The sequence below is a fragment of the Vipera berus genome, assembly GCF_964194415.1.
Source record: "Vipera berus genome assembly, chromosome: 7".
Lineage (NCBI taxonomy): Eukaryota > Metazoa > Chordata > Lepidosauria > Squamata > Viperidae > Vipera > Vipera berus.
The window spans coordinates 37,388,327-37,416,008 of record NC_138209.1 but is presented as its reverse complement, the minus strand read 5'-3'; the positions used below and the strand labels follow the sequence as shown (position 1 = coordinate 37,416,008).

The following is a 27,682-nucleotide window of genomic DNA, read 5'->3' as shown; positions in this document are numbered from 1 at the left end:
AAAAAAGACAAGCAAATAAAATAGAAAACAGCTATATTCAGAACAGTCAGAAAACGCAAAATGACACCATTCTGAATGGCTGCACTTGGTTTCAGCAGATTTGATTCTGATCTAATAGACCAGGGCTGTCAAACTGCTGGCCGGTTGCATCTTGAGGCCGTGCCCACCCCAGGTCCGGCAATGCAAAAAAAAAAAAAAAAAGTCGCAATACGACACATCGCGTGATACGTCGAGTTTGACACCCATGTAACAGACTTTTTTTCTTTTCAAGAAATAAGTGTTGTAATTACTTAATATATTTTTTGTGATTCACAACTGCATATGATTTTAAGGGACTTGACTGCCACTTCTACCATGGCATTTTTTCCAGATTACTATGGCAGTACTGTTAAATTCAGAAAAATTAATTCAATCCTGCCCATCCCCAAACTCTATGTAGAAAATATATGAATTTATGCCTTTTTCAAAAGCGGTTTCAGGTTTTAAGTATTGCTTCAATTCTGTTCTTAAATTCCATATTGTCTCTTTTCCTTCTTAGATATACATGTTTTTAAAGATATTAGGACTATTGCAGCATTTCTGCAGTTGCATTGTCAACATTTGGGGGCTTAGCAACCAGTGGGTTTTTATGACTATTACAGAGCCCTGCAGTCATGTGATTGTCATTTGCATGCCAGTCCCAATTGTGGTCGTTAAGCGAGGACTACCTGTATTTGCTGTGCATCTTGTAATAATGAAGACAGTTATTAATAATCTTGTTATCTGTAATTTAGTGGTTGTAGTGTGATTTCATTGACAATTATGAAAAGTTTTTGCTTACTTTTGAATAAATATTGTATGGACAATAAGTTGGCTTTTTTATTGCTGCAGGCAGATTACTTCAATGATGCAACAAACTGGCCAACACCAAGTGAAATTGCAAACTCTGAGGTAAGTTCATTTTGGGGGAAAAATGCACCACAGCTTTAGTTTTCTATGTCATTTTAGAAAGAATTGTTTGTGTACACTTCTAGAAGAAAGTAAGAATATATACTTTTTGCTCTTCTTAGCATGCTACTGGTGGTCCTTTCTGTCTAGAATACTCATAGTTTATTTCTTTAGTTAACCACAGAACCTTTAATTCTTTCATTTTGTGGAAAACTACTGTTTTTTTAAAAATCTTAGATGGCAACAGTAATACTTCCACACTGATGGGTTTCCTTTTTCTCTGTATTATACTCTGTTATTAACCATATGATGCATTTATTTTGAAAGCATATTTGAAATAAATAGTCATATTTATTTACTTTTAATTGAGAGCCGCCCAGAGTTGGTTATAGGATGTGTAGCTATATTATTTTTAAAAATTAATAAAAATAAAAGATCTGGTATGTTTGAAGATAGCTGAAGAAGCTTCTTCTGTACTTAACAAGGACAATTAGAAATTATAAAAAATTAGAGCTTTCTGTAATCATTTTGCAGCTAGTCTCTAGTTGCTCATCTTGGCACTAGCATTTATTTTCTTAGCAAGAGAGCTGAAGCGTCTATTTTAGAAGTGAACATGAATGGGTAAGAAAGTATTAGTTTAAAAAATGCAAGACCCTAAAGCAGAGGTGTCAAACTTGCAACATCACGTGATGTGTCATGACATATCGCGACTTTTTTTCCATTGCCAGCAATGGGGTGGGTGCAGTTTTGGCATGACGCATCCAGCCCGTGGGCCAGCAGTTTGACACCTCTGCCCTACAATGTCTCTATGTATCTTGTTCCATTGGTGGGATTCAAATATGTGAACACTGTGGGGATGCTGCTTCCAGAAGTCCATTCTGGGCCTGGGCAACAAAAAATTAGCTACCAGTTCTGCCGAAATGGTGCGAACTGGCTGAATCCTACCACTGTCTTGTTCCCACCATGATATGTAAAGAAAAGAATGAATATTGTTCCCACAATTATATGCAAAGAAAATTAAAATACTGCTCATAGAAAGTTTATACTTAAAGCAGATTTGGAGAAATAATAACTGGGACTTTGTGCAAATTGCCTTTTGGCAAATAAGGGAAATAAGGTCATTTGATTAATGAGAGACAGAAGTATGGATGGAAGAAAATAGGATTTTTTAAAAAATATGATTAATTTTAAAAGGCGATTATATGAATATGCTTAAAATTGAGTTCTTACGTCCTTTAATATTTTGTTACAGTGTAAAAATGTAAGTAATCAGAATAAAAAAGCTCCAATAAAAAAAGAGAAAGAAGAAAAAAATGAAAAGAAAAATACCAGTAAAATAAAGGAAAATTTGGAGATAAATCCAGATATTCATGGAGAAAATGTTAGTGAAGATGAGAGTCCGATTAACAATCAAAAGAAAAAAGGTTAGTCTGGACTAAATTTTATCTGTAGTTTTTAAGTATGGCAAATGTGCATCCATTTGCAGTTTTTAGCATCTTATCGACTTTATTAATGATTAATTGTCCTGGCCAGAATATTGCTACATGTTTTCCTCTCTGTGTATTTAATTGCAACTAATATTTTAGAAATGATTGTATTAGATCTATATTCTCAACAACATTATACTTTTATATTTGAAGGTAATAAGCATAAATGGGTACCACTTCATTTAGATGATATGAAGCCAGATAACCAAGAAAGGCCAGGATCTCAGAACAGTTCAAGGTCCCAGCCAGAAACCAGCAAGCTTGTGCCTCACAACAACAGACGCAATGAGGCAAGAACTAGTATGTCACTTAAAATTCTGGTGGTTTATCTTGCATATGTCGTTGATGCCTGACTATTAAACTTCAGTTGTGTAACTGCAGAATTTTATTCCTCTGTTTCCAAAAGGCTGGCGAAGGGACAGGGAAAAGCGAGAAGATCATGATGAAGTTTCGAGTGTGAGAAGTGAAGGTGGCAGTGTTAGAGGATTTTACAGAGGACGAGGGAGAGGCAGGGGAAGAGGAAGAGGACGTGGAAGAGGAAATCCACGAAGTATGGAAATAGAAAATAATTAAGAAAGAATGGTATTGAACATATTAAATTGCAAAACTAGCCATAGTTACATGGGTTGCTTATAATATAATGCCAACTCATGGCTTGTTACATGAATTAATTTTATAACCTGTAATAATGAAGACAATTTCAAATGAGCTTAATGTTTTAATTTGTGAACAGAGTGCTTGATTCATGTGTAACAAGCAATTATAATCTGTTGACAGGAAATTTGAAATTTGTGAGTGTGATTTAGGAGAGTTTACACTAATATCTCATCTTAATCTATTTTATTTGTCAGAATATCTAATTTGCAACGTTGTACATTTGCCCAGATTCTGATACAGAATCTGAAAAAGACTTTGTAACATTTCATTTGAGGAGAGAGAGATAAAAGCCAAGAACGTATTGGATACTAGACTAATAATAGTATGAAAAACTTCTCTAGGAATGAAGTTGGGTATAAAATGATATCCCTCCCTTAAGAAAGTCATACTGATCTTTTGTAAAGAGCTTCAGAGCTAGATAATATAATAGAACAAAAAATAGGAATGATTATTGATATACAAAAGCATTCAATATCCCACTTTTTCTGTGCTCAGTAATCTTGGTTCCTCCTCCTCCTCTCCCAGTTAAATAGCCACATGAATTTTATTCTACAAACCAAGCCATGAAACTGAACTGAGTCATATACATTTAAGGAAGCTAGTAAAAAAATCTAAGCCACTAATCCTTGCCCTCTGAGAATAAGAGGAATAGTTGGATATGTATGTATGTATGTTGACGCGGTGGCTCAGTGGGTTAGGACACTGAGTTTGTTGATCAGAAGGTCGGCAGTTTGGCGGGTCGAATCCCGAGTGCTGCGTAACAGAGTGAGCGCCTGTTACTCGTCCCAGCTTCTGCCAACCTAGCAGTTCGAAAGCATGTAAAAATGCAAGTAGAAAAATAGGGACCACTACGGTGGGAAGGTAACAGCGTTCCGTGCGCCTTTGGCGTCTAGTCATGCCGGCCACATGACCACGGAGATGGTCATGTGGCCGGCATGGCTCTTCAGCTTTGAAACGGAGATGAGCACCGGCCCCTAGAGTCGGAAACGACTAAGCACGCATGTGCGGGGGACCTTTACCTTTACCTGTGTATGTTGACAATGACATTATGTCATTGTTAACTCTTAGCAACCAGAAAAAGAAAGAAATAAAATATTTACCATTATACAGATGTTCTGCCCTGTGATTTTTTTTCTCGTGTTGAATCAATCAATAAAAGCATTCAAGGGCACTTCTACTTAATCTGCTTTTTTCTTCTGCTAATTTTGAAGTGAACCATGACTATTCATGTGGCTACCGAGAACAATATAGTGAAAGGACTGATCCGCCATTTCAGCCAGATCTTAGCACTAATATGATGTATTATTATGATGATGGAACAGGAGTACAGATGTATTCTGTGGATGAAACATTGCTTAAAGAATACATTAAACGCCAAATGTAAGTAGATTGCTTAATGTATGTGGTACAGAGGGGTGAGGAAGCCAAACTTTAAATAAAGTGTCTTTGAAAACCTTGGTTTTTTAATGTATCACTGGAAATCAGTGCTTGTTCTTTTACTCACATTAAGCATTTTCACTGAATTTTTAAGAAAGATGAATCCTAACACTTCATGCTACAAAACTAGTTCTACAATTTTAGTATAAGATAATTTTCTAAGGAGGTTTTGGTGGTTAGTTACTATATTGTATTTGAACTGCAAAAAATCAGAATATCTTTATGCATAGATAGTTATAATTCAATAATCCCAATCATATCAAAAACTAATACTGAAGAAAATCCTATGGATCAGCTTTCAGAGGCAAGGGCTCCCTAAACTTATATTTTGTGCTAATCTAAACATTTTTAACTGTTTTTTAGCGAATATTATTTCAGTGTAGAAAACCTGGAAAGAGACTTCTTCTTGAGAAGGAAGATGGACCAGCAAGGATTCTTGCCTATATCTTTGATTGCCAGCTTCCACCGGGTGCAGGCTCTCACTACAAATGTTAACTTAATATTAGAGGTAAATCAATATTTCTAAATAGTAAGAAATATATATTATATTTGCACCTTTAAAAGACATCATAACAAAGCATTTTTTTTAATTTGGATGCTTTCTGGAATTGCAATTTGCATTTAAAATAGATGGATTGAATTAATGATTAAAACAATTATTTTCTATTAACAATGAATTTATACTTCATATTTTTATAAAAAATATATGAGCGAGATGGATGGCATATAAATTTAAAAATAAAAATAAAATCTTGCTCAAGAAAATTCAAGCCTAACTTGTCCAACATACAAGGGACAATAAAAAAAGAGATCAAATACTATTAAAATATATTGATTGCCCATTATAGAAGATCATAATTTTCATTATCCAGGTAGCTCTCGTTTACTGACTACTCATTCAGCATCCATTCAAAGTTCTGATGGTGTTGAACAAGGGCTACTTAACAACTGATCCTCAAAGTTCTAACCTTTGCAGTGACCCCACAATTACATGATTGCAATTTAGACATTTGGCAACCAACTCACACTTACGATGTTTGCAAAATTCCACGGTCACTTGATCATAATTGATGAGCTTGCCTGCCAACTTCCCCCAGCAAAGTCAGTGGGGAAGCCAACAAGAAAGATCACAAGACACTCTATTAAGTTCTCATTCTGACCTTCCCATGCACCATGCCATCCCTCCTTCCTTGTGCTCTCACATCACACCTAAGTTGTCCTTCTCTGTATTTCCCTGTTCTTATATGTGTGCACCCAATTGTATCTTCCCTGCGCCTGTCTACAGGTGCATTCAGTTGTCCTTTTCTGGGCCTCTCTGCGCTCACATGCATACACCCAGGTTCTCCTTCCTGGGGCTTCCCATTTAACAACCTGCACATCTTGGATAACGTCAGCAACCAGGTCTGCCTAAATTGTCATGTGACAATGCCATATAATTTAGTGATGGCATATAATTTAATGATGGCAATCCTAGTCCTAATTGCTGTCATAACTCATATATGCTCATATAACTTAGATTTTCTGCTAACCCAAATATTTTAACTGTTTTTAGCAAGTATTATTTTAGTGTACAAAACCTGGAAAGAGACTTCTTGAGAAGAAAGATGGACCAGCTGTCATAACTCATATATACTCATATACAGGTAATATCAAAGATTACCTGTAGAAATCAGGAGTGAGACAATTACATATTTCATTTAAAAAGGAGTTCACCAAACTATACATCAAATATTGCTTATAGTTCAGGGAAAAACCAGCTATTTCCAAATGGAAATTTCTTTAACAGGTTTTTGCAAAATTCAGAAAATCACATCATCTTGAGAAGTGAAAACAAAAACCATCATGAAAAGGTCATTCTTTGCTTTGTACATATTTGTCTATAAAAACAGAAGTTAAGCAACTTGTATTTTAACCTAATCTTTGTGCGCAAAAGGTAAGGTCCTGTGTTAAGCATCATTGCATTTTATTTGTATGCAGGTTAATTATTATGTTTATTTGTATAATACAGGCCTTAAAGGACAGTACTGAAATAGAAATAGTGGATCAGAAGATGAGGAAAAGGATAGAACCAGAAAAATGGCCAATTCCAGGTCCCTCTCCACGTAGTCTTACACACACAGACTTTTCTCAGCTTATTAACTGCCCAGAGTTCATACCAGGCCAGATTTTTGGTTCACATACAGGTAAGGTAATTTTACTTCTTCAAATTGTATTTTAAGGCTCTGTATTTATAAAGACAAAAGGGACGCGGTGGCTAAGTGGGTTAGGACGCTGAGCTTGTCGATCAGAAGGTCGGCAGTTTGGCGGGTCGAATCCCGAGTGCCGCGTAACAGAGTGAGTGCCTGTTACTTGTCCCAGATTCTGCCAACCTAGCAGTTCGAAAGCACATAAAAATGCAAGTAGAAAAATAGGGACCACTATGGTGGGAAGGTAACAGCATTCCGTGCGCCTTTGGCATCTAGTCATGCCGGCCACATGACCACAGAGACGTCCTCGGACAAGTGCTGGCTCTTCGGCTTTGAAACGGAGATGAGCACCGGCTCCTAGAGTTGGAAACGACTAGCACACATGTGCAGGGGAACCTTTACCTTTACCTTTACCTTATTTATAAAGACACAGATATCCCATTTTTATGCAAATGGCCATTTATAAATTAATATTGGCCATTATTGCTTCAATTTTCAATTTACTTCCATTATTTTTCCCCACTTCTATTCTTGAAGAAATAGAAAGTAAAAAATATAACTAAACTTGTAAGCTATACTCTTTTACCTTTTATCTTTATATACAAGAGGCAGTGTCTATATAAAAGAGGTCATGGTATCAGAAGTATCAAAACTTCCAACTTTCTGAAAACTTTCCTCTATGCAATTATCCTTGACTTTTAAGAGAAAAATAAGCACACTTTCAAATTGTACATTGTCTCAACAGAGTTTTGGTTGATGATGCTTAAGGCCTCTTTAATTTAATTTAATTTAATAATTTAATTTGTATACCGCCCTTCTCCCGAAGGACTCAGGGCGGTGAACAGGGCAATACACAATAAAAAATAGAATACAAAAATTAAAAAGCCATTAAACAATTATGCCCATAAAATTAATACATATTAAAATTAAAAATATTTATAAAAACCCAACCCCATCCCATCAGACCAGGCCAGCTTGTTTGAAAAAGAAAGTTTTGAGATCGCGCCGGAAGGAGCGAAGGTCGGGGCCCAGTAAGTATTGGTGATGTACAGGGAGTTATTGTATGAGCTTTGGGGCAGACTTAGGATAGCAAAATAGAAAGAAAACACTGGATTTCTTCTTCATAGATATCTAGTTAGACTTAAAGCAATTGCTCCAGGTACAGCAATTCTTTTCCTGTGTTAAGTTTCTAAGCGTAACTATAAACTGAATTATTTGTTTGAACGCCACCTACTTTTGAAGGTGCTGAGTACTTAACAATCAGACACATCATAAAAAACAACCTCTTCTACAACTTCTATGGAGATTCTCAGTAATCCAGGTCCTAGTTATCCCAAAGATACTTTTTTCATGAGGCAACTGGATTTTCTTGTTTTTTCCTTTGAAGACGTTTTGCTTCTTATCCGAGAAGCTTCTTCAGCTCTGACTGGATGGTGGGGAATGGAAAGATTTATACTCCTTGCAGACAACTGTTCATTTGCATTCTTTTCGTGAGTCATTAATGCTACCTGGAGGCTTATCTGTATCCTCAGGGTCACCTGAGTGGTGCAAATGTGTGTGGAGCTTTCTTGGAACTGTTGAAAAGACTGTATTCTAGACTGGAGATAGATGTCATATCCCACCCCCTCTGTTGAGAGAGGGGTGTTCAATTTTGACATAGATGGCCTCTTTGACCCCTCTTTCAAACCAGCGGTCCTCTCTGTCCAAAATGTGCACATTGCTGTCTTCAAAAGAGTGGCTTTGTCTTTTAAATGCAGATGAATCTGGTCCTGATGGGTTTGTTCTGCTATGTTGTACCATACATTTATGAAGTTGTTGTTTTGTTTCCCCAATGTACAGATCTGTACATGATTCACTGCATAGTACTACATATACCACGTTGCTCAGTTTGTGTCTGGGTGTTTTATCCTAGGGGTGGACACTAAGGCAGAAGCTTATCCAGCGAAACGTTTTCAAAGAAAAAAATAAAATCCAGTTGCCTTGTGAAAAAAAGCATCTTTGGGATAACCCTTTCTACAAAAAAACCAAGCCCATGCAGAAAGAAGTAACAAAAAGTCCTGACAATATCATAAGGGATGAAGTAAAATAAGAAGGGATCAGGAGCAGAGATGCTGTTTTCATGATGCACCCCTAGTTTCTAATATGCGAATTTACTCCTCGTAGCACTCTTCATGGATGGATGGATGGATGGATGGATTTTATAGCAACAGCTCAAGTAGGAAAAGCTAAATTGTGTTGAGCATTAGGGCCTCAACAAAACAGAGTCATCTCATCGTTTTTATAAAGGCATCTCAGTGCTAAGGAGCCTTCAGTCTCCTTGTCTTTGTAAAGGCCTCCTTGCGGATTTTACTCTGCTAGTTGTTGCCATCTATAGATGGCAGTTCTCATCTTCATTTCAAGGCCATTGAGCCAGTGATGTCCAAAGACATTTCCACGGTCATGTGGCCAGCACAACATCACAGACTGCTGTTACTTTCCCACCAAAGTGGTATCCATTTGTCTACTTGCATTTGTATGCTTTCAAATTGCTAGGTTGGCAGAAGCTGAGATGAGGACGGAAGCTCACCTAGGAAACATCACTGTCAGAAAAATCTTGAACATCTGCTTTGTATGCTTAGCTGTTTTCCCAATAATATTGCGTAGTATCTGTTTTGCATTGAATTGAATCATAAGAATACAGCTGCTTAGGCAAAGATTCAAAGAGGAATATTGAATTGTATTGAATTAAATTGAACTCAACTTTATTTGGCCAAATATGATTTGATACACATAGAATTTGTCTCCAGTACAGAAGCATTCAGTGTACATGCAAAGCAGCAGAATCATCATCATCATCATCATCATAAAAACCAATAAGAGGGGGGAGTGAAGAAGTTAATAAGAATAAATAATAACACTATAACTAAGCTACATGGTTAAATAGACATCGGCATTAAACAGTACTGTAAGAATTAGGGGTTCATCAGAGTGATGGCTCGGGATGAATTTGAAATTGATTGCCCTTCAGAACTTCCCATTTCTGTTCCAAACTTAATCCCAAGGCTCCCTAGGCTAGCAGGAAAAAAAATCCCAGAAAATCCCTGTTTCCGACTGACAAAAAATTGCTGAACCTTGTTCAGTGTAGTTTGTGCAAGTTAAACAACTTAGCTCAGCCTCCAGTAATTATAAAGGAACACCCATCCGTTATTTTGACAACAATAATGTAATGGTTTGCCATTGCAATATTTGAGGATATTTTTCAACTTTGGAGTTTAGCCTATAGTTTTGAGATTTCCTGGTGGCTTCTCAGCCAAGTGTTACTCAGGCCTGACCCTATTTAGTATTCCATTTCAGATAAGATCATTGAGGTACTGCAAGGTACTGCTTTTGTGTATTGTTTATGAAAATATGATTTATATCCCACCCTTTTAATCTATTGTTTAAAATCTCATATAGATTAAAATTACAAAATATTAGATTCCAATTATTTAACTGTGAAAAGAGGATGCTTTATAGATTTTTGAAGACTGGACATTTGACGGCCACATGCTATTTTTAAAAGAATGTGTTATATAGCCTGAGAATAATGGCAAGAGGTGGCTTGTCCTATGTGCGATTGAGAGAAAGAACAATTTCAAATGAATGAATACTGCAGTTCTTAATAGCAGCATATTGTATTTCAAAATGTTTGACTTAAGCCAGGAATATACAATTGTCATTGTCTCAACAAGTGCACTAGTATTTTTTGCAAGATGTTTAAGGAAAGACATAAAATATGGTCACTGCTAGTGCCAAAAGTGGGCCTAATTTTTACAGAATGGAAGATTTTAAGAATTTAGATTAATGAGGGTGAACATTTTTTCCCCGAGCTGTTTTCCAAACGTTTCATTACCAGACTAGGTAACATCTTCAGCGGTGTTTAGTGGATGTCAGTGTTCTCCTTATATAAGGGCTTCAGGATGGGAGTGTCAAGTGAGGACCTTGTGATGGGCCAGGTATCAGAAGGCGGCTTGTGATGGAGAGGTACTTCAGGTAATGGTCGTTGGAGGGTGTGAATTACTGGGTCAGGAGGAGTTATCAGTGGGAAGCTGGTAATGGGTCTTGTGATGGGGAGATTATGGCAAGTCAGGGTCATTGGAAAGTGAACTGCTGGATGGGGGGAGGGGTTTGAGAGTTGGTGCTGTCTCCAGATGGCTGTTCGATTGATTTGGATTCTGAGGGGTTCATGTGCTGGTTGTAGATCAATGGGTCTGTTGATGTGGAATTGCTTGTGGAGTGCCAAGCTTCAATGAACTCATGAGTATGGCGGGTGGTAGCATGGCCAATGATTTTAGTGTTGCTCCAATTGAACTGGGGTTGTTTGGTGTCAGTGTGGGTAGCGATTAGGGATTTGGGATTGTGGCATTTGACTGCTAGCCGGTGTTTGTGGATCCTGGTTGTCCCATGTAGAAGTGGTTGCACTCATTACAGTTGATTTTGTAGATGACATTGCTTCGTTTACCCTTCTTTGTCTTTGGTTTTAGATAATTCCTGGTGGAGTGTGGCTGTGGGCTTGTGGGTTATCACTATTCCTAGGGGTTGGAGAATTCTGGCTGTTATTTCTGACACTCCTATTGTGTATGGTAGGGTTCGTTTTTGCGTGACAGTCAGCTGTGTGGTGTGTGGTGGTTTGGATGCTGTGGGTCAGAATACAAAGTTTTTGGGATAGCCATTATGGAAAAAGATGTCAAGCAGCCGTTTTTCTTCTGCCTTTCTTAGTGCTGTGGTGCTGCAGTGTGTCCTAGCCCTTCTGAAGCGGGTCCAGACACAGCTTCTTTTGTGTGCGATGCTTGCGAAACTGAGGATCTGGTCCGTGTACGTAGGCTTGCGGTAGACAGAGGTTTCCAGTTCTCCATTGTCCAGTCTCCTTACGTCTATGTCAAGGAATGGGTGTCTGTTGTTTGGTTCCTCTTCACATGTAAATTTGATCCCAGGGAATATGTTGTTAAGTAGGTGGTGTGTTTCTTCAATTTGGGAGTGTTTGATATTGATGAAGGTGTCATCGATGTAATGTGTACAGAATTTTGGTTGGATGGTGGGTAGAGCTATGGATTCGAGTCATTGCATGATTGCTTCTGCTATGATATGGGAGATCCCATCGCTGATGTATGGTTTGTTTAGCCAGGTCGATGACAATCCCGGTGAACAGGGTGGTGACATCGAAGGAGACCATAATTTCTTGTTGATCTTGGTGTATTTGATGCATTGGAGAAATTGTTCTGAGGAGTTTATTGAGTGGGTTGAGTCATTGATCAGGTGTCTGAGTTTCCTCTGCAGGGTTTTTGCTAGTTTGTATGTAGGTGTTCCAGGTAGAGTCACAATTGGGCGTAAGGGGATCCCATTTTTCGATTTTGAGGAGTCCGTAGAACCTGGGTGTGGAGGAATCTTGTGATTGCATGTGCTTTTTCTCTAGTGTTAGCTGTTTTCCTTTTTCCATTTTTCTTAGGGTGTCTTTTGTCTTCTAGCTGTTTTGTAGGATCATTGTGGATTGCTTAATAGATGTTAGTATCACTGAGATGGTTTTCAGCTTTGCAGATGTAGTCAGCTTTGTCCATTACTACCGTCAGTCTGCTTTTGTCTGCCGGTAGGATGACGATGCTTTCATCTTGTTTCAGTGTCTTTAGTGCTTTCTTCTCCTTTTGGCTGAGTGTTTCGTTTTGTCTGTTGTGTTGCACATTGGGAATTATTCTTTGTCTGATATCGTCTTGTGTTTCTTGGTCTAGGTCACGGGTCGGCAACCCGCGGCTCCGGAGCCACATGCGGCTCTCTGAGCCGTCTCCTGCGGCTCCCAGTCGCCCGGTGCACGTGCACCTCTCTGAACGGGCGGAGGTGCGCGTGCACCACTCCGAACAGGAGGAGGTGCGCGCGCAGCTTTCCAAACCTTTGGAGAGGTGCGCGCGCACCTGCGCCCGAACACCCGTTTGGAGACCTGCTGGTGTTCGGGCGGAGGTGCGGTTTGGAGACCTGCTGGTGCTGGTTTAGAAAGCTGCCGCGGCCCGCAGCAGCTTTCTAAACCGGCACCAGCAGGTCTCCAAACCGCTGTTCGGGCAGAGGTGCGCGTGCACCTCTCCAAAGGTTTGGAGAGCTGCGCGCGCACCTCCGCCCGAACGGACAATGGCTGCCAGATCCCCCGCAACCTCCAGGTGAAAATCCTCCATTTTCCCTCTCACAGCCCTCCCTTAAAAATTCCGTTCCCGGCGAGGCCCCGCGCTTTTAAAAGCCACCGGGGCTCAGCCGCTGTAGGCGAGGACCAGCTTCCTGGCTCGCTCCCTCTCTTTTCCGCAGGCATTATTTGCTCGAAAGTGTTTAAGTTTATTGCTCAAATGATGTTTCTAATTAGCGCTTCGGACCGGGTCCCTCTATTTTTGGGGGGAGGGGAGAGGGAGGAGAAACCTATTGTAAAAAAAAAATAGAGGGAAAAGACTCCGCTGGAAGCAATTCCTGCTTTACAAAAGCCACTAGTGCCGAGAACTCCGTTCGGGCGGAGGTGCGCGCGCACCTCTCCAAACAGGAGACCCGTCGCCGCGCAGGTCCCTGCCATGTTTTTTGCGCATGCGCAAAACGTTTTTTGCACCAGCGCATGTGTGGATGCACACGCGCGCACTTTTTGCGGCTCCCACTTTTTTGTTTGTGTGATGGAACCGGTTCTGAGTGGCTCTTTTCCTTTTTCCGGTTGTCGACCACTGGTCTAGGTTATGTGTTTTTAGAATGAATTCAAGACTTGTAAGAAAAGGGACGCAGTGGCTCAGTGGGTTAGGACGCTGAGCTTGTCGATCAGAAGGTCGGCAGTTTGGCGGGTTGAATCCCGAGTGCCGCGTAACAGAGTGAGTGCCTGTTACTCGTCCCAGCTTCTGCCAACCTAGCAGTTCGAAAGCACGTAAAAATGCAAGTAGAAAAATAGGGACCACTACGGTGGGAAGGTAACAGCGTTCCGTGCGCCTTTGGCGTCTAGTCATGCCGGCCACATGACCACGGAGACGTCCTCGGACAAGCGCTGGCTCTTCGGCTTTGAAACGGAGATGAGCACCGGCCCCTAGAGTTGGAAATGACTAGCACTCATGTGCGGGGGAACCTTTACCTTTACCTTAAGGAATTCAATGGGGTCAGAATCTTTGTGGTTGAAATTGAGGCTGTGTGTAGGCATGATTAATTAATTGGAATTACAATTACAATTACAATTACAATTCTGTCCATAATACTCCCCACTACCACCCTCGCTGTTGAAGAGGCCATATATTTGGCTCTGTCCACATAGTCCAGAATGGGATATTAATGGACAGGGGGATATTAATGGTTTACAAGGCCCATATCCTTATAGGGTAAGAAGGAATACCAGCATGGACAGGATTTTTAAAATGTGAATTTAAAAAAAATAAAAAATTCTTGGTTGTTTGATGGAGGTACAAGGTTTAAGATTATTGTATGCCTTTTGCAGCTAGCTGGGACAAATATTGTATAGAAAGTACTGGTTTATTTGGCTAGTGATTTTATATTTCCACAACACACTATTGGAAACATGCTCCGTGCTAGAATATAATCTGCATGACTGTATAACATTCAGTGTGCCAGTTGGATTGTATCTGTTGTTGTGAGATATAAAGGAGAATACTTCATTTTGTTTTATCCTTGGTGCCATTATTTATTGTATATAAGAAAATTAAAACTGAATCTATACAATCATATATCTCTTTGAAGTTTAAGATATTTTTACACCAAGTTCATAGTCACTAGAATATATATATAGTGGGCTGATTTTTCCATGCACAGAAAATATTTTTCCATTTTAGAATCTGCACCAAGTTCTCCAAGAATAGGAAGTCTAAATACTAAGAAAAGCATTGAAACAAGCAATCTTGAAGTAATATCCAAAGGATTATCTACAAGCCTCCCGGATTTGGACTCTGAACCTTGGATAGAAGTTAAAAAAAGACATCGTCCCTCCTTAGTTAAGCCAAAGGTAATGCTTAAAATGTTAATTTTAATGTTTGTATTTTTAAAAAATCCCTCCTGTGAATGTGGAGCAAGTCTAGAGAAAATAAGTCATATTTAGACACTATTCCCAGATAAGATAAGAAATTTTGTCTATGTTTGTAACTTATGGTTGTCTCATTACCATACTTAAGATATCACTTAAGTATGGTATGAGATTCTTAAGGGTTTAAGAAAAAGACATTACATAAGAGAATTAGAAAAAGTAGCAAATGAAGATCAGTTTTGACAATACAGTGTGATATAGTGAGTTATATGCAAATGTACCCACTTATGTCCAGCCTGATCATTCATTGCTGGTATTCTTCTTTGAATAGACTGTAAAAAGAACTGTGTTTAATTGCTTCTGTGGATAACAGTTGGGTTAGGTCTGTCAACTGCTTCTTAGAAAGGAATGAAATGCATCTTAAGATGGTAGCTGCACATTATATGTGAATGCAGTTTTGGGAAAAGAGGAAAATAATTTGTAGAATATATTGGCCACAGTACTGACATATTTAAGCCCATTAAATACCTTAATTTGTACATTCTGTTCTGTTCTATTTTATTAAGCACGAATGCTAAAATTGCTATTTCTGCTGCTAAATAATATATTATCTCTCCGTGTAAATATTTTTAATTTTGCAAGAATAATAAATAATTTTTCAGGAATCTGTGTCTGCACATGAGGAATTGACAAATCAACAACCACCACCATTGTCTTCTGAAGAACAAGAACAGGAAGAACTTGATTTTTTGTTTGATGAAGAGATGGAACAAATAGAAGGCAGGAAGAATACATTCACAGAATGGTCAGAAAGTGATTCAGATTATGAAATTGATGATCAAGACTTAAATAAGATTTTGATTGTGACACAGACCCCACCATATATGAGAAAACATCCTGGAGGAGATCGAACTGGCAATCATGAGTCACGTGCAAAAATTACATCAGAACTTGCCAAAGTTATTAATGATGGATTATACTACTATGAACAGGATTTGTGGATGGAGCAAGGTGAAAATGATTGTATTGCTATGAAGGTAATTATGAGTTTGAACAATGAATATAATATAATTTAATGAATATGGCAATTGACACAACTCTTCAGCACAGTGCATGAAAATATATTTGAAAAATCTGTAACAAATTCTAGTCGTAAGTGAAGACTAGGAAGGAAGCTGTTTCAAAATCAAAGCAATAAAAATTCAGTCATATGATAATTGTCTCTTGAAACTGACCAGAGAACTAAAACACAGCTTTGAAAATTTATTGTAAAGCTTTTCCCCCCAAATAGTCATAAATGAGGTATTAACTAGATCATTGGTAGTAATAGACATTGTTTATCCAAATATATATTTATTTCAGATAGGATAAGGATAAGATGGGAGACAAGAACTTTGTAACATTGCTTTTTTTCTTGGATAATTAAGAGGGTCAGGCTTTTGTCTAAGCTGTTCTCTTAATCTCCAATTTGAGTTATTTTCTTGATGAGAGTGATTTTATATTGAGGACATAAGATATGAATTTGGGAAAACTGAAAACTTCTTTCATTATGAGCACTATAGTATTTCAGTTCTCTGTTGCTGGGTGGAATAATTATTTCATGTTTAAAATTTATTTTGTAGAAAACACTAAATATTATTAGCATTAAATGTATTGTTTATTTTTCATTTTTCCTATCGGCTATTCTTGTTATAGTAAAGTTTTACCTATTTCAGCAGGAAGTTGAAAATTTTAAGAAGTTACATCTTATCAGCAAGGAAGAATTTGACAGTCTTACTCCTGAATATGTAATGGATTCAAATCAGGATGATTCTCCTGGTCCTTCAAAAGGTATGTTTGTCTGATATTACAAAAAAAGGTTTACACTATTAAGATGACACTCAGTACGATAAAATATGGGTAAAATTTTAATCTTTTCTCCAGTATTAACATGGTGTTTAACATATTGCTAACTGATTTTTATCCTGTTCAATTACAAGAGCTTTCTCTATATATGTATTTAGTACATATGTGTGGAAAGGTTCTTGGTGGAATATTTCATAATTTTTTACAAAATAATTTTTTGATTTTCAGTACTTTAAACTGTTAAAAAGAATTAGAATTTTTCATAAGCCTGTTGCTACTAGACAAAACAGTGTTTCATCTTGAGAACAGTGTAGGAGGTAAACTGTGTTAATCTATGGTAGCAGAAAAATCAGAAGTCTAATATCTTCCAGCTGTAACTTTCATAAAAAGGCATAAACTTTTACAAGCTGCATTTCATCAGATACATACAATATTTCATGGCAGTACATAATCAGAGAACATAAATGTGAAGTAATGTATGGTTTTTGTAATTTCCATCATCTATTTTGTTCTTTGAGGACATAGTGCTCTCTGAGTTTGCTTGTTTTCTTGCAGATATTTCATTACCCTAACTAGGTAACATCATCAGTACTCAGTTCAGCATAGATTAACTCGAAGGTCACCTTCAGAACAGCAATCTAATAAGCAATACCCCAGTCAAGAAACTGCCAAAGAGCCATTAGTAAACAGCCCAACCAAAGAATCCCTAAGACTGCCCCCACCCACACAGACAGGCAAGACACCAGAATATAAACTGACAGCAAACAGCACTCCTTACTAGCACTGATGATGTTACCTAGTAAGGGTATTGAAACGTCTGCAAGAAAACAGGCAAGCTCAGAAAGCACCAAGGACCCCTCACTGAACTCCTGAGTTACAAATATTCTTCATTTTGTTCTTTTTAAATTTAATCTCAATTTAATTTAAACTTCAATATCTGGTGATATAATTTACACACAAGGAAAAAAGTTGAATACATAAAGGATAACAGAAATATGCAAAATAAGAGAAGAACAAATAAAAATAGGTCCAGTGAAATACAGTGCTATTGAGACCATGTAAGATAAAAAAAGATAGTACTTACTATACATCTATTAATCATAATCTTTCTAATTAGATGTAACTGAAGAGCTGGCTTGTCAATTGTTTGGTGTCCAGGAAATACCTCCAGCAACGATGGCTCGCTCACTGCCAACAGCTGTTCCTGAATCTCCTGGAGTTCAACCTACCAGAACACCTAAAACACCTCGTACACCAAGACTGCAAGATCCTAACAAAACACCAAGATTCTATCCTGTGGTTAAAGAATCAAGAATTATTGATGTTGGGGTAACCAAAACCAAAATGTATTTCTGGATCATAGTAAATTATTGCTATGACCACCAGAGAGCAGTTTTTGAAACACGTCGTATTCCTTGCTAGGTCAAAGCTGCTAAATCTCTTTTGAAAGGCATTGTCAGCTTCCTGTTAAGGCTAGTAGTTGAGTGGTCAGCCACAACCAACTTTATGACCTCATAATGCATATGATGTGTAAAGTGAAATTTTAGGAAACTGGATTTTAATTAGACTGTGATTCTTCAGAAAAGTGGCTCCAGTCACACCAGGGAAATATAATGCTATATTTTATTTTAGACACGAAGGAAAAGAAAAACACGGCATAGTACCAACCCTCCATTAGAAAGTCATGTTGGCTGGGTAATGGATTCCAAGGATCACAGACCAAGAACATCTTCTATAAGGTAGAAATAATTTATATTGTATTAATAGTCTTAATTTGTGTGGGTATTTATAGTCCCTGATGAATTTAATTTAATTACTTTCAAAAGTAATTAAATTACTTTCAAAATACGAAAAAGTGGAAGATGAGCTAGGTTCGCATCCCACCAGGCTCATGGTTGACTCAGCCTTCCATCCTTCCGAGGTAGGTAAAATGAGGACCCAGATTGTTGGGGGCAATTAAGCTGACTTTGTAATAATGCCGCCCTGGGTGTGTGTGTGTGTGTGAAAGCCCTAATAAGCAGGCATATACATAGAATGAAGGCTACTGCTAAGCTTGTAAGCCGCCCTGAGTCTTCGGAGAAGGGCGGGATATAAATGGAATAAAAATAAAAATAAAAATAAATAGACTTTCCTAAAAGCCACATATACTCAAAAATAAACTCAAGATTCGACCATGGATATTGCTAGAAGTAAATTTGGGCATTATATTCCAGTTAATCTGTGGCAGTTGTAAAGCTAGCAGAAATGAGATGTGGCAGTTGTTAATTCCCTTTCCACCCTTCATTTGAAGTGTCCTTAGAAGAATGAAAGTTTACACTATTAGGTGTACAAACAGATAAGGTTTCTTTGGTTCTTTTTTCCTTTTTTATCACTTTTATTTTTAAAATGCTTTTCACAGCAGAAGAGGGTTAATTATTTCCTGCATTGATCACATATTATATGACCCATGGGCACTCCACAAAACACTGTAAAAAAGAAAGTTATGTTCACCTAGAACATTTTTTAAAAAATGGATGAAAAATAGATGTTAAATCCCACAATCACTTTGCACATTTAAGTAAATGCAAACACCTAACCCCCACCCACTGCCCCTGTACATTTTACACAACTTTTATCAATTATTAATGTAAAGGAATTTTAAAATAAAACTAACAAAACTGCACATCACTTGCTAGATAAGAAAAATTGCTGAAGTAAAAAATAAGTTTCTACAACTCTAATATTTATATTTGAGATTTGTAACATAAAATGATAAATTATGGTGGCTTGCAGTTATAAATTATGTAAGAAGAATGTGAACTATAACTAAAAACTTTAGCATACAGTAGCTGTTTTGTTATGAAATAGTTATGATGTTGCTATTTTGTAATGAAATGTTTATAGATGTTGACTTTCATTACAAGTTCATTGGAATTGAATGTTTTGAGGGTAGCAGTTGAGTTGCAGTCAGTGTGACTGAACATTTTTGGAGCTAATGCAATATCACAAAGGCCACATAATTGCATTCAAGAATCTAATTCAGTATATACTTCAGTGTTTTCTGGGGAATTGTATTTATCATTCAAATGGGAAAGTTATTGAATTAGATTCAAACTTGGTAGCTATATTTAAATCAACAGTAATTAAGACTAACAAGTATAATTAATTTCAAAATATATATCATTATTTTAAAATCTTTATCGAGGTACTATGAATTGCAAAAATCAGTGAAAAATTTTCCAGCCCAGAAAATTGACAATGCACATTTTATATGCATATGCTAATTTGCATTGGAAAATTTTCCAATTAACACTTAAAAATTTCCATATGATTTTTCCCCTGTCATAAAGTTTTCCCATATCGAAAGTATTGCAGGTATCTTAATTTAATGACCAGTTGCTTAGTGACTGTCTGAAGTTATGACAGATCTCCCCACAAACACAACCTATTTTCAAAGTTCTGACAGACACAAAGAGGGAGACAGTGAGACACAGAGACACACAAACAGAGAGACAGAGATATGTGGTCATGTGGTCTCATTTTGGGTGCTTGGCAACCAGGTCACATGTACATCCATTTGCAGCATCCTGTGGTCACATGAATATGATTTTTGGAGTCTTGCTGGTTTCAAGCATTTACTTCAGTTTCCATTAAAAAATGGAAAGTGGACTCATTTAATGGCCACATCTGCTTAATGACCATAGTGTTTGCTTAATGACAGTCACAAAAGCAGTCATAAAAATTGGGCATGTGACCTGCTTAATGATTGCCATGATTACTGGGCTCAATTATGATCGTAAGTTGAGGACTACCTATGAGTGGAAAGCAAGCATGTTGGGAAAGAGCAAATGTTGGGTAAATGCTTACATAGAGAACTAGTTTGATGTAGAGGGTAAGGAATAAGGCCAGAAACTAGGAGACTCTGAGTTCTATTCCTGACTTGGGCACAAAGCCACTTCGTTAATCTTAATCAAGTCACTTTCTCTTAGCCCTATGAAGGAGGCAATGGCAAACCACTTGTGAAAGACCTTGCCAAGAAAACCTCAAGGCTTTGTCCAGGCAGTTTCTAAGAACTGTACCCGATTGAATGAATGAAAGAAAAAAATCATTCACATAAACTCATGACATAGTTGTTTGCTCATTCTGAAATTTCATTTTTGCGTTGTATTTTGCGAAATCACTATTAATGTTAGAAACTGAAACAATCTGCTGAATTATGTTACTTATAGCGTAACAAAAGGGATTTTTTTTAGAAAAATCTGAGACTTGTTTTATTTCATGTAGCAGTTCAAACGCATCACCACTAGAAGGTGCTCCGTTATCAGGAAGTTATGGATGTACTCCTCATTCACTTCCCAAATTTCAGCATCCTTCCCATGAACTTCTGAAGGAAAATGGTTTTACTCAGCAAGTGTACCATAAATATCGCCGTAGATGCCTAAATGGTAAAAATCTAATATTTGACATTTTTAATTGGAAGAAAGAACATAGTTATTGTATTCATTTACTTATTTAATGTATTTAGAAAGCACCCATCACTCTCATAGTGTTGTATGAGTAAATAGTGTAAATGAACTAGTGTTGTATTATTTCCAAAAACTGCAGCAAGTTCATTTCAACAAAATGTTGTAAAATTCACTAGATGAATAAACATTAATTCATATCTGCTTCTTCACTATATTCCAATGTTCCTTTTTTATTTATCTCTCAGTACTATGGACATTTGTAATTAAATGAAAAAAATTCATTAGTCAATAAATCACAAGCTTTGAATTACTGACCTTGTTGGAATAATATTAATTTTAATGCACTCATAGATGAATGTGATACATGATTTTAACATTCAGATAATTATTTTCAAATTATTAGCTAGGTTGCTGCCTTTATAATATATTTTAGTATTTGTCAATTTGAAGAAATATACTTTAATTCTAAACAGGTTATCTCATACCATTATCTTTTTTCCCCTCATCTCTAGAAAGGAAACGGTTGGGAATTGGCCAGTCTCAAGAAATGAACACACTCTTTCGTTTTTGGTCTTTTTTTCTCAGAGACCACTTTAATAAGAAAATGTATGAAGAATTCAGGCAACTAGCTCTAGATGATGCAAAAGAACATTATAGGTAATGCTAAATGTTTTGTAGTTTTCTAAAATTATACAGAGTTCATAATTACATATAGAACAATATTAGTAGTACTGATGGGATGTTTTAGTATTAAAATAGAATAGCTCTTCCAGCAGAGAAAAGTAACGAATTATTTTCCACATTACACAAGCTATGTGTTAAGTCAGGAATAATAAAAATAATCTGATAGACAATTGGATCTCACCTTGCTCTATTTTGCTCCTGACTAGCATTTTTTTAAAAAAATACAAGCAGTTGAATCTCAAAGTATAAATATGTTAAAGAATTTGCCTTGCTTTGAGCAAAAAATAGCAAAACAAAACATTTCCTGGTTCTAACTTTTCTCTTCAGGTTTACTTGTGTTAATCAGACAGTTGGGACTAAATGGCAAGGATCTGTTTTCTCTTTTCTAAGAGAGATTACCAAGGTATTTGGGGGCAATGGATATATATAGGAATGAAATGGTCATCTCTTGTTTATGAAGGGAAGCTACAAATGTATTGCTTCCCAATATTAATGTTCTAGCTCCTATGGCTGAGAATGTTTCTAAACTCATTGTTCATATGTTTGTCCAATCTTCTTTAAATTAGGGGAAGAGTGATGTTTTTTCTCTCTATTTATATACATTAAGGCCATTTATAATTTTACTTTTTTCGATTTGTGTTTTTTAAATGATTCTTTAATTTTTGAATATTTTTTCTTTTTGAATTCACTAGTTCTATAACCATAACTATTATAACTAATTCTATTTGTCAGAAATGTTATAGATTTGTCTGAAATATTATAGGGTTTCCTGCTTGAGCAGGGGTTGGACAAGAAGATCTCCAAGGTCCCTTCCAACTCTGTTAGTCTGTTATAACATTTAGAAATAGGTTGATAGAATAGTATATGGTATTCCTAATGTATTTACATTATACTTTTATATAAAGGCATTCTAGGGCTGATACATTTTATCATAAAGTTGTTGGTATGCAACAATAGCTGTCTTTCTTCTACTATTGTAACTGAATTAATGTTTTCAACAAATCATTCAAATTTTTAATTCCTGGGTTACACTTCATGTCTAGATTATCCTGCCTAATGTGCATAACTTCATTTTAAATCTAATTTGCTGTAAATGTTATAAATTATTCCCCTATAAGTCATATATTCAGACTCTAAGCAATAGTACAGATTCAAAGGTCCCAGTCCTTTTTTCACTCCATTTTGAAAATTCAGCTGATCAATTCCCACACTGTGTTTTCTTTAGCTGTTCAACCAGTTGTTACCATTCCTCTCCTGATGTCTTGGCACAGAAATGATGCAACACACACACACACACACACACACACACAATCTTTTCCTTAATTAAGTTTTTGACAGCTTTTCTGAAAGCTGTCATTTTTAACCCAAAGGTGTTTTCTTTCAAAAGGCAAGTAGACTTTTTTGTTTTGCTTGAAGACATTTTGCTTCTCATCCAAGTAGCTTCTTCTCATCCAAGAAACTTCCTGGATGAGAAGTGAAATGTCTTCAAGCAAAATAAGGAAGTCTAGTTGCCTTTTGAAAGAAAGCATCTTTATGACAACCGTGACTTGGATGACTGAGAATCTCCATAGAGATCTGTCATTTTTAAGCATCTTTGTGTATTAGTATCATCTTTTAAAATATAATGACCTGCTTTCCACATAATTTGAAGGCACAATGAGGGTTCATAATGCTAAAGATTGTCTCAGCCTTCCATCTTTCCATGGTTGGTAAAATGAGAACCCAAATTGTTGGGGATAATATGCTGACATTTATAAACTGCTCAGAGTGTGCTGTCAAAGCACTATGGAGCGGTATATGAGTTTAAGAGCTATTGCTAGCACTATTGCTAAATCATAATGTGATTAATTTGTAGTAGAACAGTTTACATATGAACATGATATAGGATAAACTAGAATTAAAAAACAGGGACTTTCTTTTGCAACAAAGGAATTAAGATGGCAGTTTTTAATGCTCTAATATAGTCCCCCCCTACCCCCAGATTATGGACCAGTACTGGTCTGCAAAAGGGACGCGGTGGCTCAGTGGGTTAGGACGCTGAGCTTGTTGATCAGAAGGTCGGCAGTTTGGCGGGTCGAATCCCGAGTGCCGCGTAACAGAGTGAGCACCTGTTACTCGTCCCAGCTTCTGCCAACCTAGCAGTTCGAAAGCACGTAAAAATGCAAGTAGAAAAATAGGGACCACTACGGTGGGAAGGTAACAGCGTTCCGTGCGCCTTTGGTGTCTAGTCATGCCGGCCACATGACCACGGAGACGTCCTCGGACAAGCGCTGGCTCTTCGGCTTTGAAACGGAGGTGAGCACCGGCCCCTAGAGTTGGAAATGACTAGCACGCATGTGCGGGGGAACCTTTACCTTTACCTTTACTGGTCTGCAGTCCGTCCCGAGGAGGCAGGTGAGCCCCCAAAGCTTCATTTGCTTATGCGCGGGAACGTGGTTGCACACGAGATCATCCCTTCCCCCACTCCCACTACTGCTGCTGGTCCATGGAGCCAGAAAGGTTCGGAACCACTGGTCTAATATAAAGCTGCCTTGTACTCTTTTTTGCCTTTTGATGAGTAGAATTTAGCAGATTGTAGTGTTTGATTTATTTAGCAAAACTGGAAAAACTTTATTGGTCATTTTCAAGTTTGCTCTATTCTAAAACCTATCAACTTATTACATGAATGTTTAGCTTTGTTCAGGTCTTAATCAAAATTTATGGAAATCCTGAGTATAAAATATGCTTGTTACCTGTACTTACATTGTAACTAAGAATAAATGGTAAAAGGATGGTGTGGTGAAACATACTTTTTGGAGGAATAAATTAATTTTTCTTCAATAAAACTTTTTGCTTTTAAATAACTAAAAACTGTAGTTGGTCTACATCGTAAGCAAGATATACAGTGCATTCAGAAAGTATTCAGACCCCCTTCACTTTTGTCAATTTTATTATGTTGTAGCCTAATTGTAGTCAGTGACAAAGTAGAAACAAAATTTTAGAAATGTCTGTAAATTTATTAAAAAGAAAAAACTGAAATATGACATTGGCATAAGTATTCAGACCCTTCACTCAGTACTCGTTGAAGCATCTTTCAGACACTACGCTTGATATTAGCCAAAAGGCCAAGAAGCAATGGAAAGCTTAAGACCGTATTGGTTGGAACATGCAGAAGAGGCCTTCATCCTGCAATGGATAGACAATCGCTAGAATAAACACAAATAAAAAGAATTGTATGCTTTTCTGCTTGTCTATGTTGTAAGAAAGCAAGAAAAGAAGTCACGTGGAGTCAAATAGACTATTTATCTATTTATTCCTTGTTTTTTAGGTACGGCCTGGAATGCTTGTTCCGTTTTTATAGTTATGGGCTGGAAAAGAAGTTCAGGCAAGAGATCTTCAAAGATTTCCAAGAAGAAACAAAAAGAGATTATGAATCTGGTAATGTGTTTTTATATTTTTTCCCATGATATTGTTTAACTTCCTGCTTCATATTTTTATATGCTGATCTATTCTTTTTTAGGCCAACTTTATGGGCTTGAAAAATTTTGGGCTTATCTGAAGTATTCACAGTCTAAAAGTCTACCCATTGATCCCAAACTTCAGGAATACCTATGCAATTTTAAAAGATTGGAAGATTTCAGAGTTGATGTAAGTGTTGACATTCTCTCAAATGACTTAATTTAAATAAACTGTAAGCACGATCTGTTTAAAAGAACAAAAAGGAGAAGGACCAATGTATCTATAATCCATCCAGAACAAATGTGCATACCTGAAATACCAGATGGAGACTATTGTACAAGAACAAAGAATGACTTAATGTGTACAAATATTAAATTTTTGATATTTTTCTCATTGTGGCACTAGGCTGTGCCTTCAGTTGTTTTTGGTAAATACATTAAAATTCAAAATATTGAGAATTTGAAAATAATATCATAATGAGTTCTTATAGAGCATTCTGGTAAATTGTAACAAGATGCACTTTCTCTGTTTTAGCCTCCTATTAATGAAGAATCTGGGAGAAAAAGGCATTTACCTGGTGAGGAAAGTGATCATCGCAGACATCAATCCAACACTGCTTCCAAGATCCTTGCTGGTAATTCCACAGCTGTGTCTCAGACGTGGGTCCCAATAAATTTTCCCACTACAAATACTGTACAGGAGTTGAATAACAGCATACACCAGAATAGTACTGCCACAAAATCAAGATGTGATATAACTGAGCAGTAGACTTTCAGTAAGCTTGAACCTTAAGATCAACTCCTAATGCCAGTATTTTAGCTCAAGGATCTTCAGGGAGAGCTATTTTAAAGCTTGATTAAAAACAAATGTATAGGAAAAAAAATTGCATCTGCTTTCTGACAAGATTAAATTCCAAGTAAATTCCCTTTCTTCAGTTATATTGGGTTCAAGCATCATGAGAAATCCTTGGGAAATACCTGTTAGTCTGTGTTGCTATCCCAAGTTACTGTTTACAGCAGGAGCATTCCAATAGTATATACATAAATACTTTGGAATGTCTTACAATCCAGCTCATATTTTTTTGAGGAAGTTATATTCTTTTTGTAGCATAGGAATGTTTTACTATTAGGTTTTCTATCATTAGTTCTACCTATAAAAGCCAAAAAGAAAATATTTTGAGAGACATATATAATATATGCATTTAAATTGATAAATGCATTTTTCAGTAATAACATACACTTCCAATACTAGTTCTGAAATCCATTTTGCTTTCTGTTTCTTTTGTTTCAGGGTTTTGAGTTTTTAATTTAGGCACAGGTTGTTTAGTTTTAAAAGTTTTAATGCTGATTCTTATTTCTACTTAAGCAAAGTAGTTTGCAAAGAGGATGGATTATGACTGTATTGTCATAAACTTCATAAATTATATATATATATATATATATATATATATATATATATATATATATATATATATATATATATATATATATATGATTCAAATAGGTCTCTGATCATCCTCCAGCTTGAAGAAATACTTGTATGTTTCTGTTTAATTTCTTTATTGTATAAGTGCATTTCTAGGAGAGATTATTTAAGCCATTTAATTGTATTTTAGTATTTCACACAGTTTTAATTTAAAAGGGATTTAGAAGAAAATGTACTTAGGCTAAAATAATTAATGTCAAAATGGCTTTAATATGGTTAAAATCCCTTATTTTACCTAAGGCCAACTGTACTGTAATTGGCCAAAGTGTCACTTTCTTTAAATATAAATGATTCATTGAATATACATTATTTATGTCAGGAGGTGAAAATTAAAAGGAAGCATCCCTGAAATAACTAATTGTAGTTATTGTGATTTAAGTACTTAAAATAAGGGAATGGAAATCATTCTTCCATAAAATAGAAGAAAGTGGTAGAAATAGGTGCATTTGTATTAGATACAGCAAAACAGATACTTATCAGTCTTCAGGTTACTTTCACAAATAAAGCCTATTACTGTTGATGCCTTATTGCTGGGAAATATTCTAAGTGATCCAACATGTAGATTTCTGTGCTGGAAACTATATGAAGTCCATTATATAGTGCTGAAATATTGCTTGAGAATCTGAATTTAACAATTATGAATATATGTGCATATTTAATATGAAGATAAGTGGATTTCCCAGCTATTTCTAATGGAAGCTAGCCTTTAAGAACTGCTCTATTTTTTGAAGACACTAGGAATTCATGATACCAGTTTTATATAGCATCTTTTCAGTTTGCTGAAGTTCTACAACTTATATCTCTGTTCAATCTATGCCACCTCCTCCATGAAAATGATGCAGTTGTAAATTTGGATTTAAGCTGTATATAAAAGAATTATATTTACATTCATTTCTTTAAATCAAATGTGTGAATATTAGCTTTTAGTATGCATTTTTGTGGTATATTTGCAGATTTTATAAAAATACAAAAAAAGCCTATGGTGTAGTATGTGTTCTTAAGCAGTTTTGTTTAACTTAGTATGATAAATTTTTACTATTCTGAATTGAAGTGTGTGGGATTGTTTATGGCAATAAATTAAAATAATGTTGACTATCA

General features: G+C 36.5%; 1 protein-coding gene across 9 annotated transcripts in view; it reads left to right on the top strand.

Annotated features, from left to right (window-relative positions):
- Positions 1 to 27,682, top strand: part of LARP1B (La ribonucleoprotein 1B) — a 63,375-nt gene that overhangs the window by 20,631 nt on the left and 15,062 nt on the right. For 3 of the 9 annotated variants that reach the window (XM_081333067.1, XM_081333065.1, XM_081333066.1), the window contains exons 3-19: positions 875 to 930; positions 2,180 to 2,351; positions 2,568 to 2,714; positions 2,821 to 2,964; positions 4,283 to 4,451; positions 4,872 to 5,016; positions 6,517 to 6,691; positions 14,500 to 14,669; positions 15,350 to 15,724; positions 16,403 to 16,517; positions 17,650 to 17,861; positions 18,165 to 18,271; positions 20,796 to 20,956; positions 21,490 to 21,634; positions 24,969 to 25,078; positions 25,161 to 25,288; positions 25,634 to 25,733. In XM_081333067.1, the coding sequence (XP_081189193.1) occupies positions 875 to 930; positions 2,180 to 2,351; positions 2,568 to 2,714; positions 2,821 to 2,964; positions 4,283 to 4,451; positions 4,872 to 5,016; positions 6,517 to 6,691; positions 14,500 to 14,669; positions 15,350 to 15,724; positions 16,403 to 16,517; positions 17,650 to 17,861; positions 18,165 to 18,271; positions 20,796 to 20,956; positions 21,490 to 21,634; positions 24,969 to 25,078; positions 25,161 to 25,288; positions 25,634 to 25,733 (2,631 nt within the window). Of the gene's footprint in view, positions 1 to 870; positions 931 to 2,179; positions 2,352 to 2,567; positions 2,715 to 2,820; positions 2,997 to 4,282; positions 4,452 to 4,871; positions 5,017 to 6,516; positions 6,692 to 14,499; positions 14,670 to 15,349; positions 15,725 to 16,402; positions 16,518 to 17,649; positions 17,862 to 18,164; positions 18,272 to 20,795; positions 20,957 to 21,489; positions 21,635 to 24,968; positions 25,079 to 25,160; positions 25,289 to 25,633; positions 27,677 to 27,682 lie in introns of those variants that run through there. The other 6 variants (XM_081333064.1, XM_081333061.1, XM_081333062.1 and 3 more) reach the window with 5 other exon arrangements.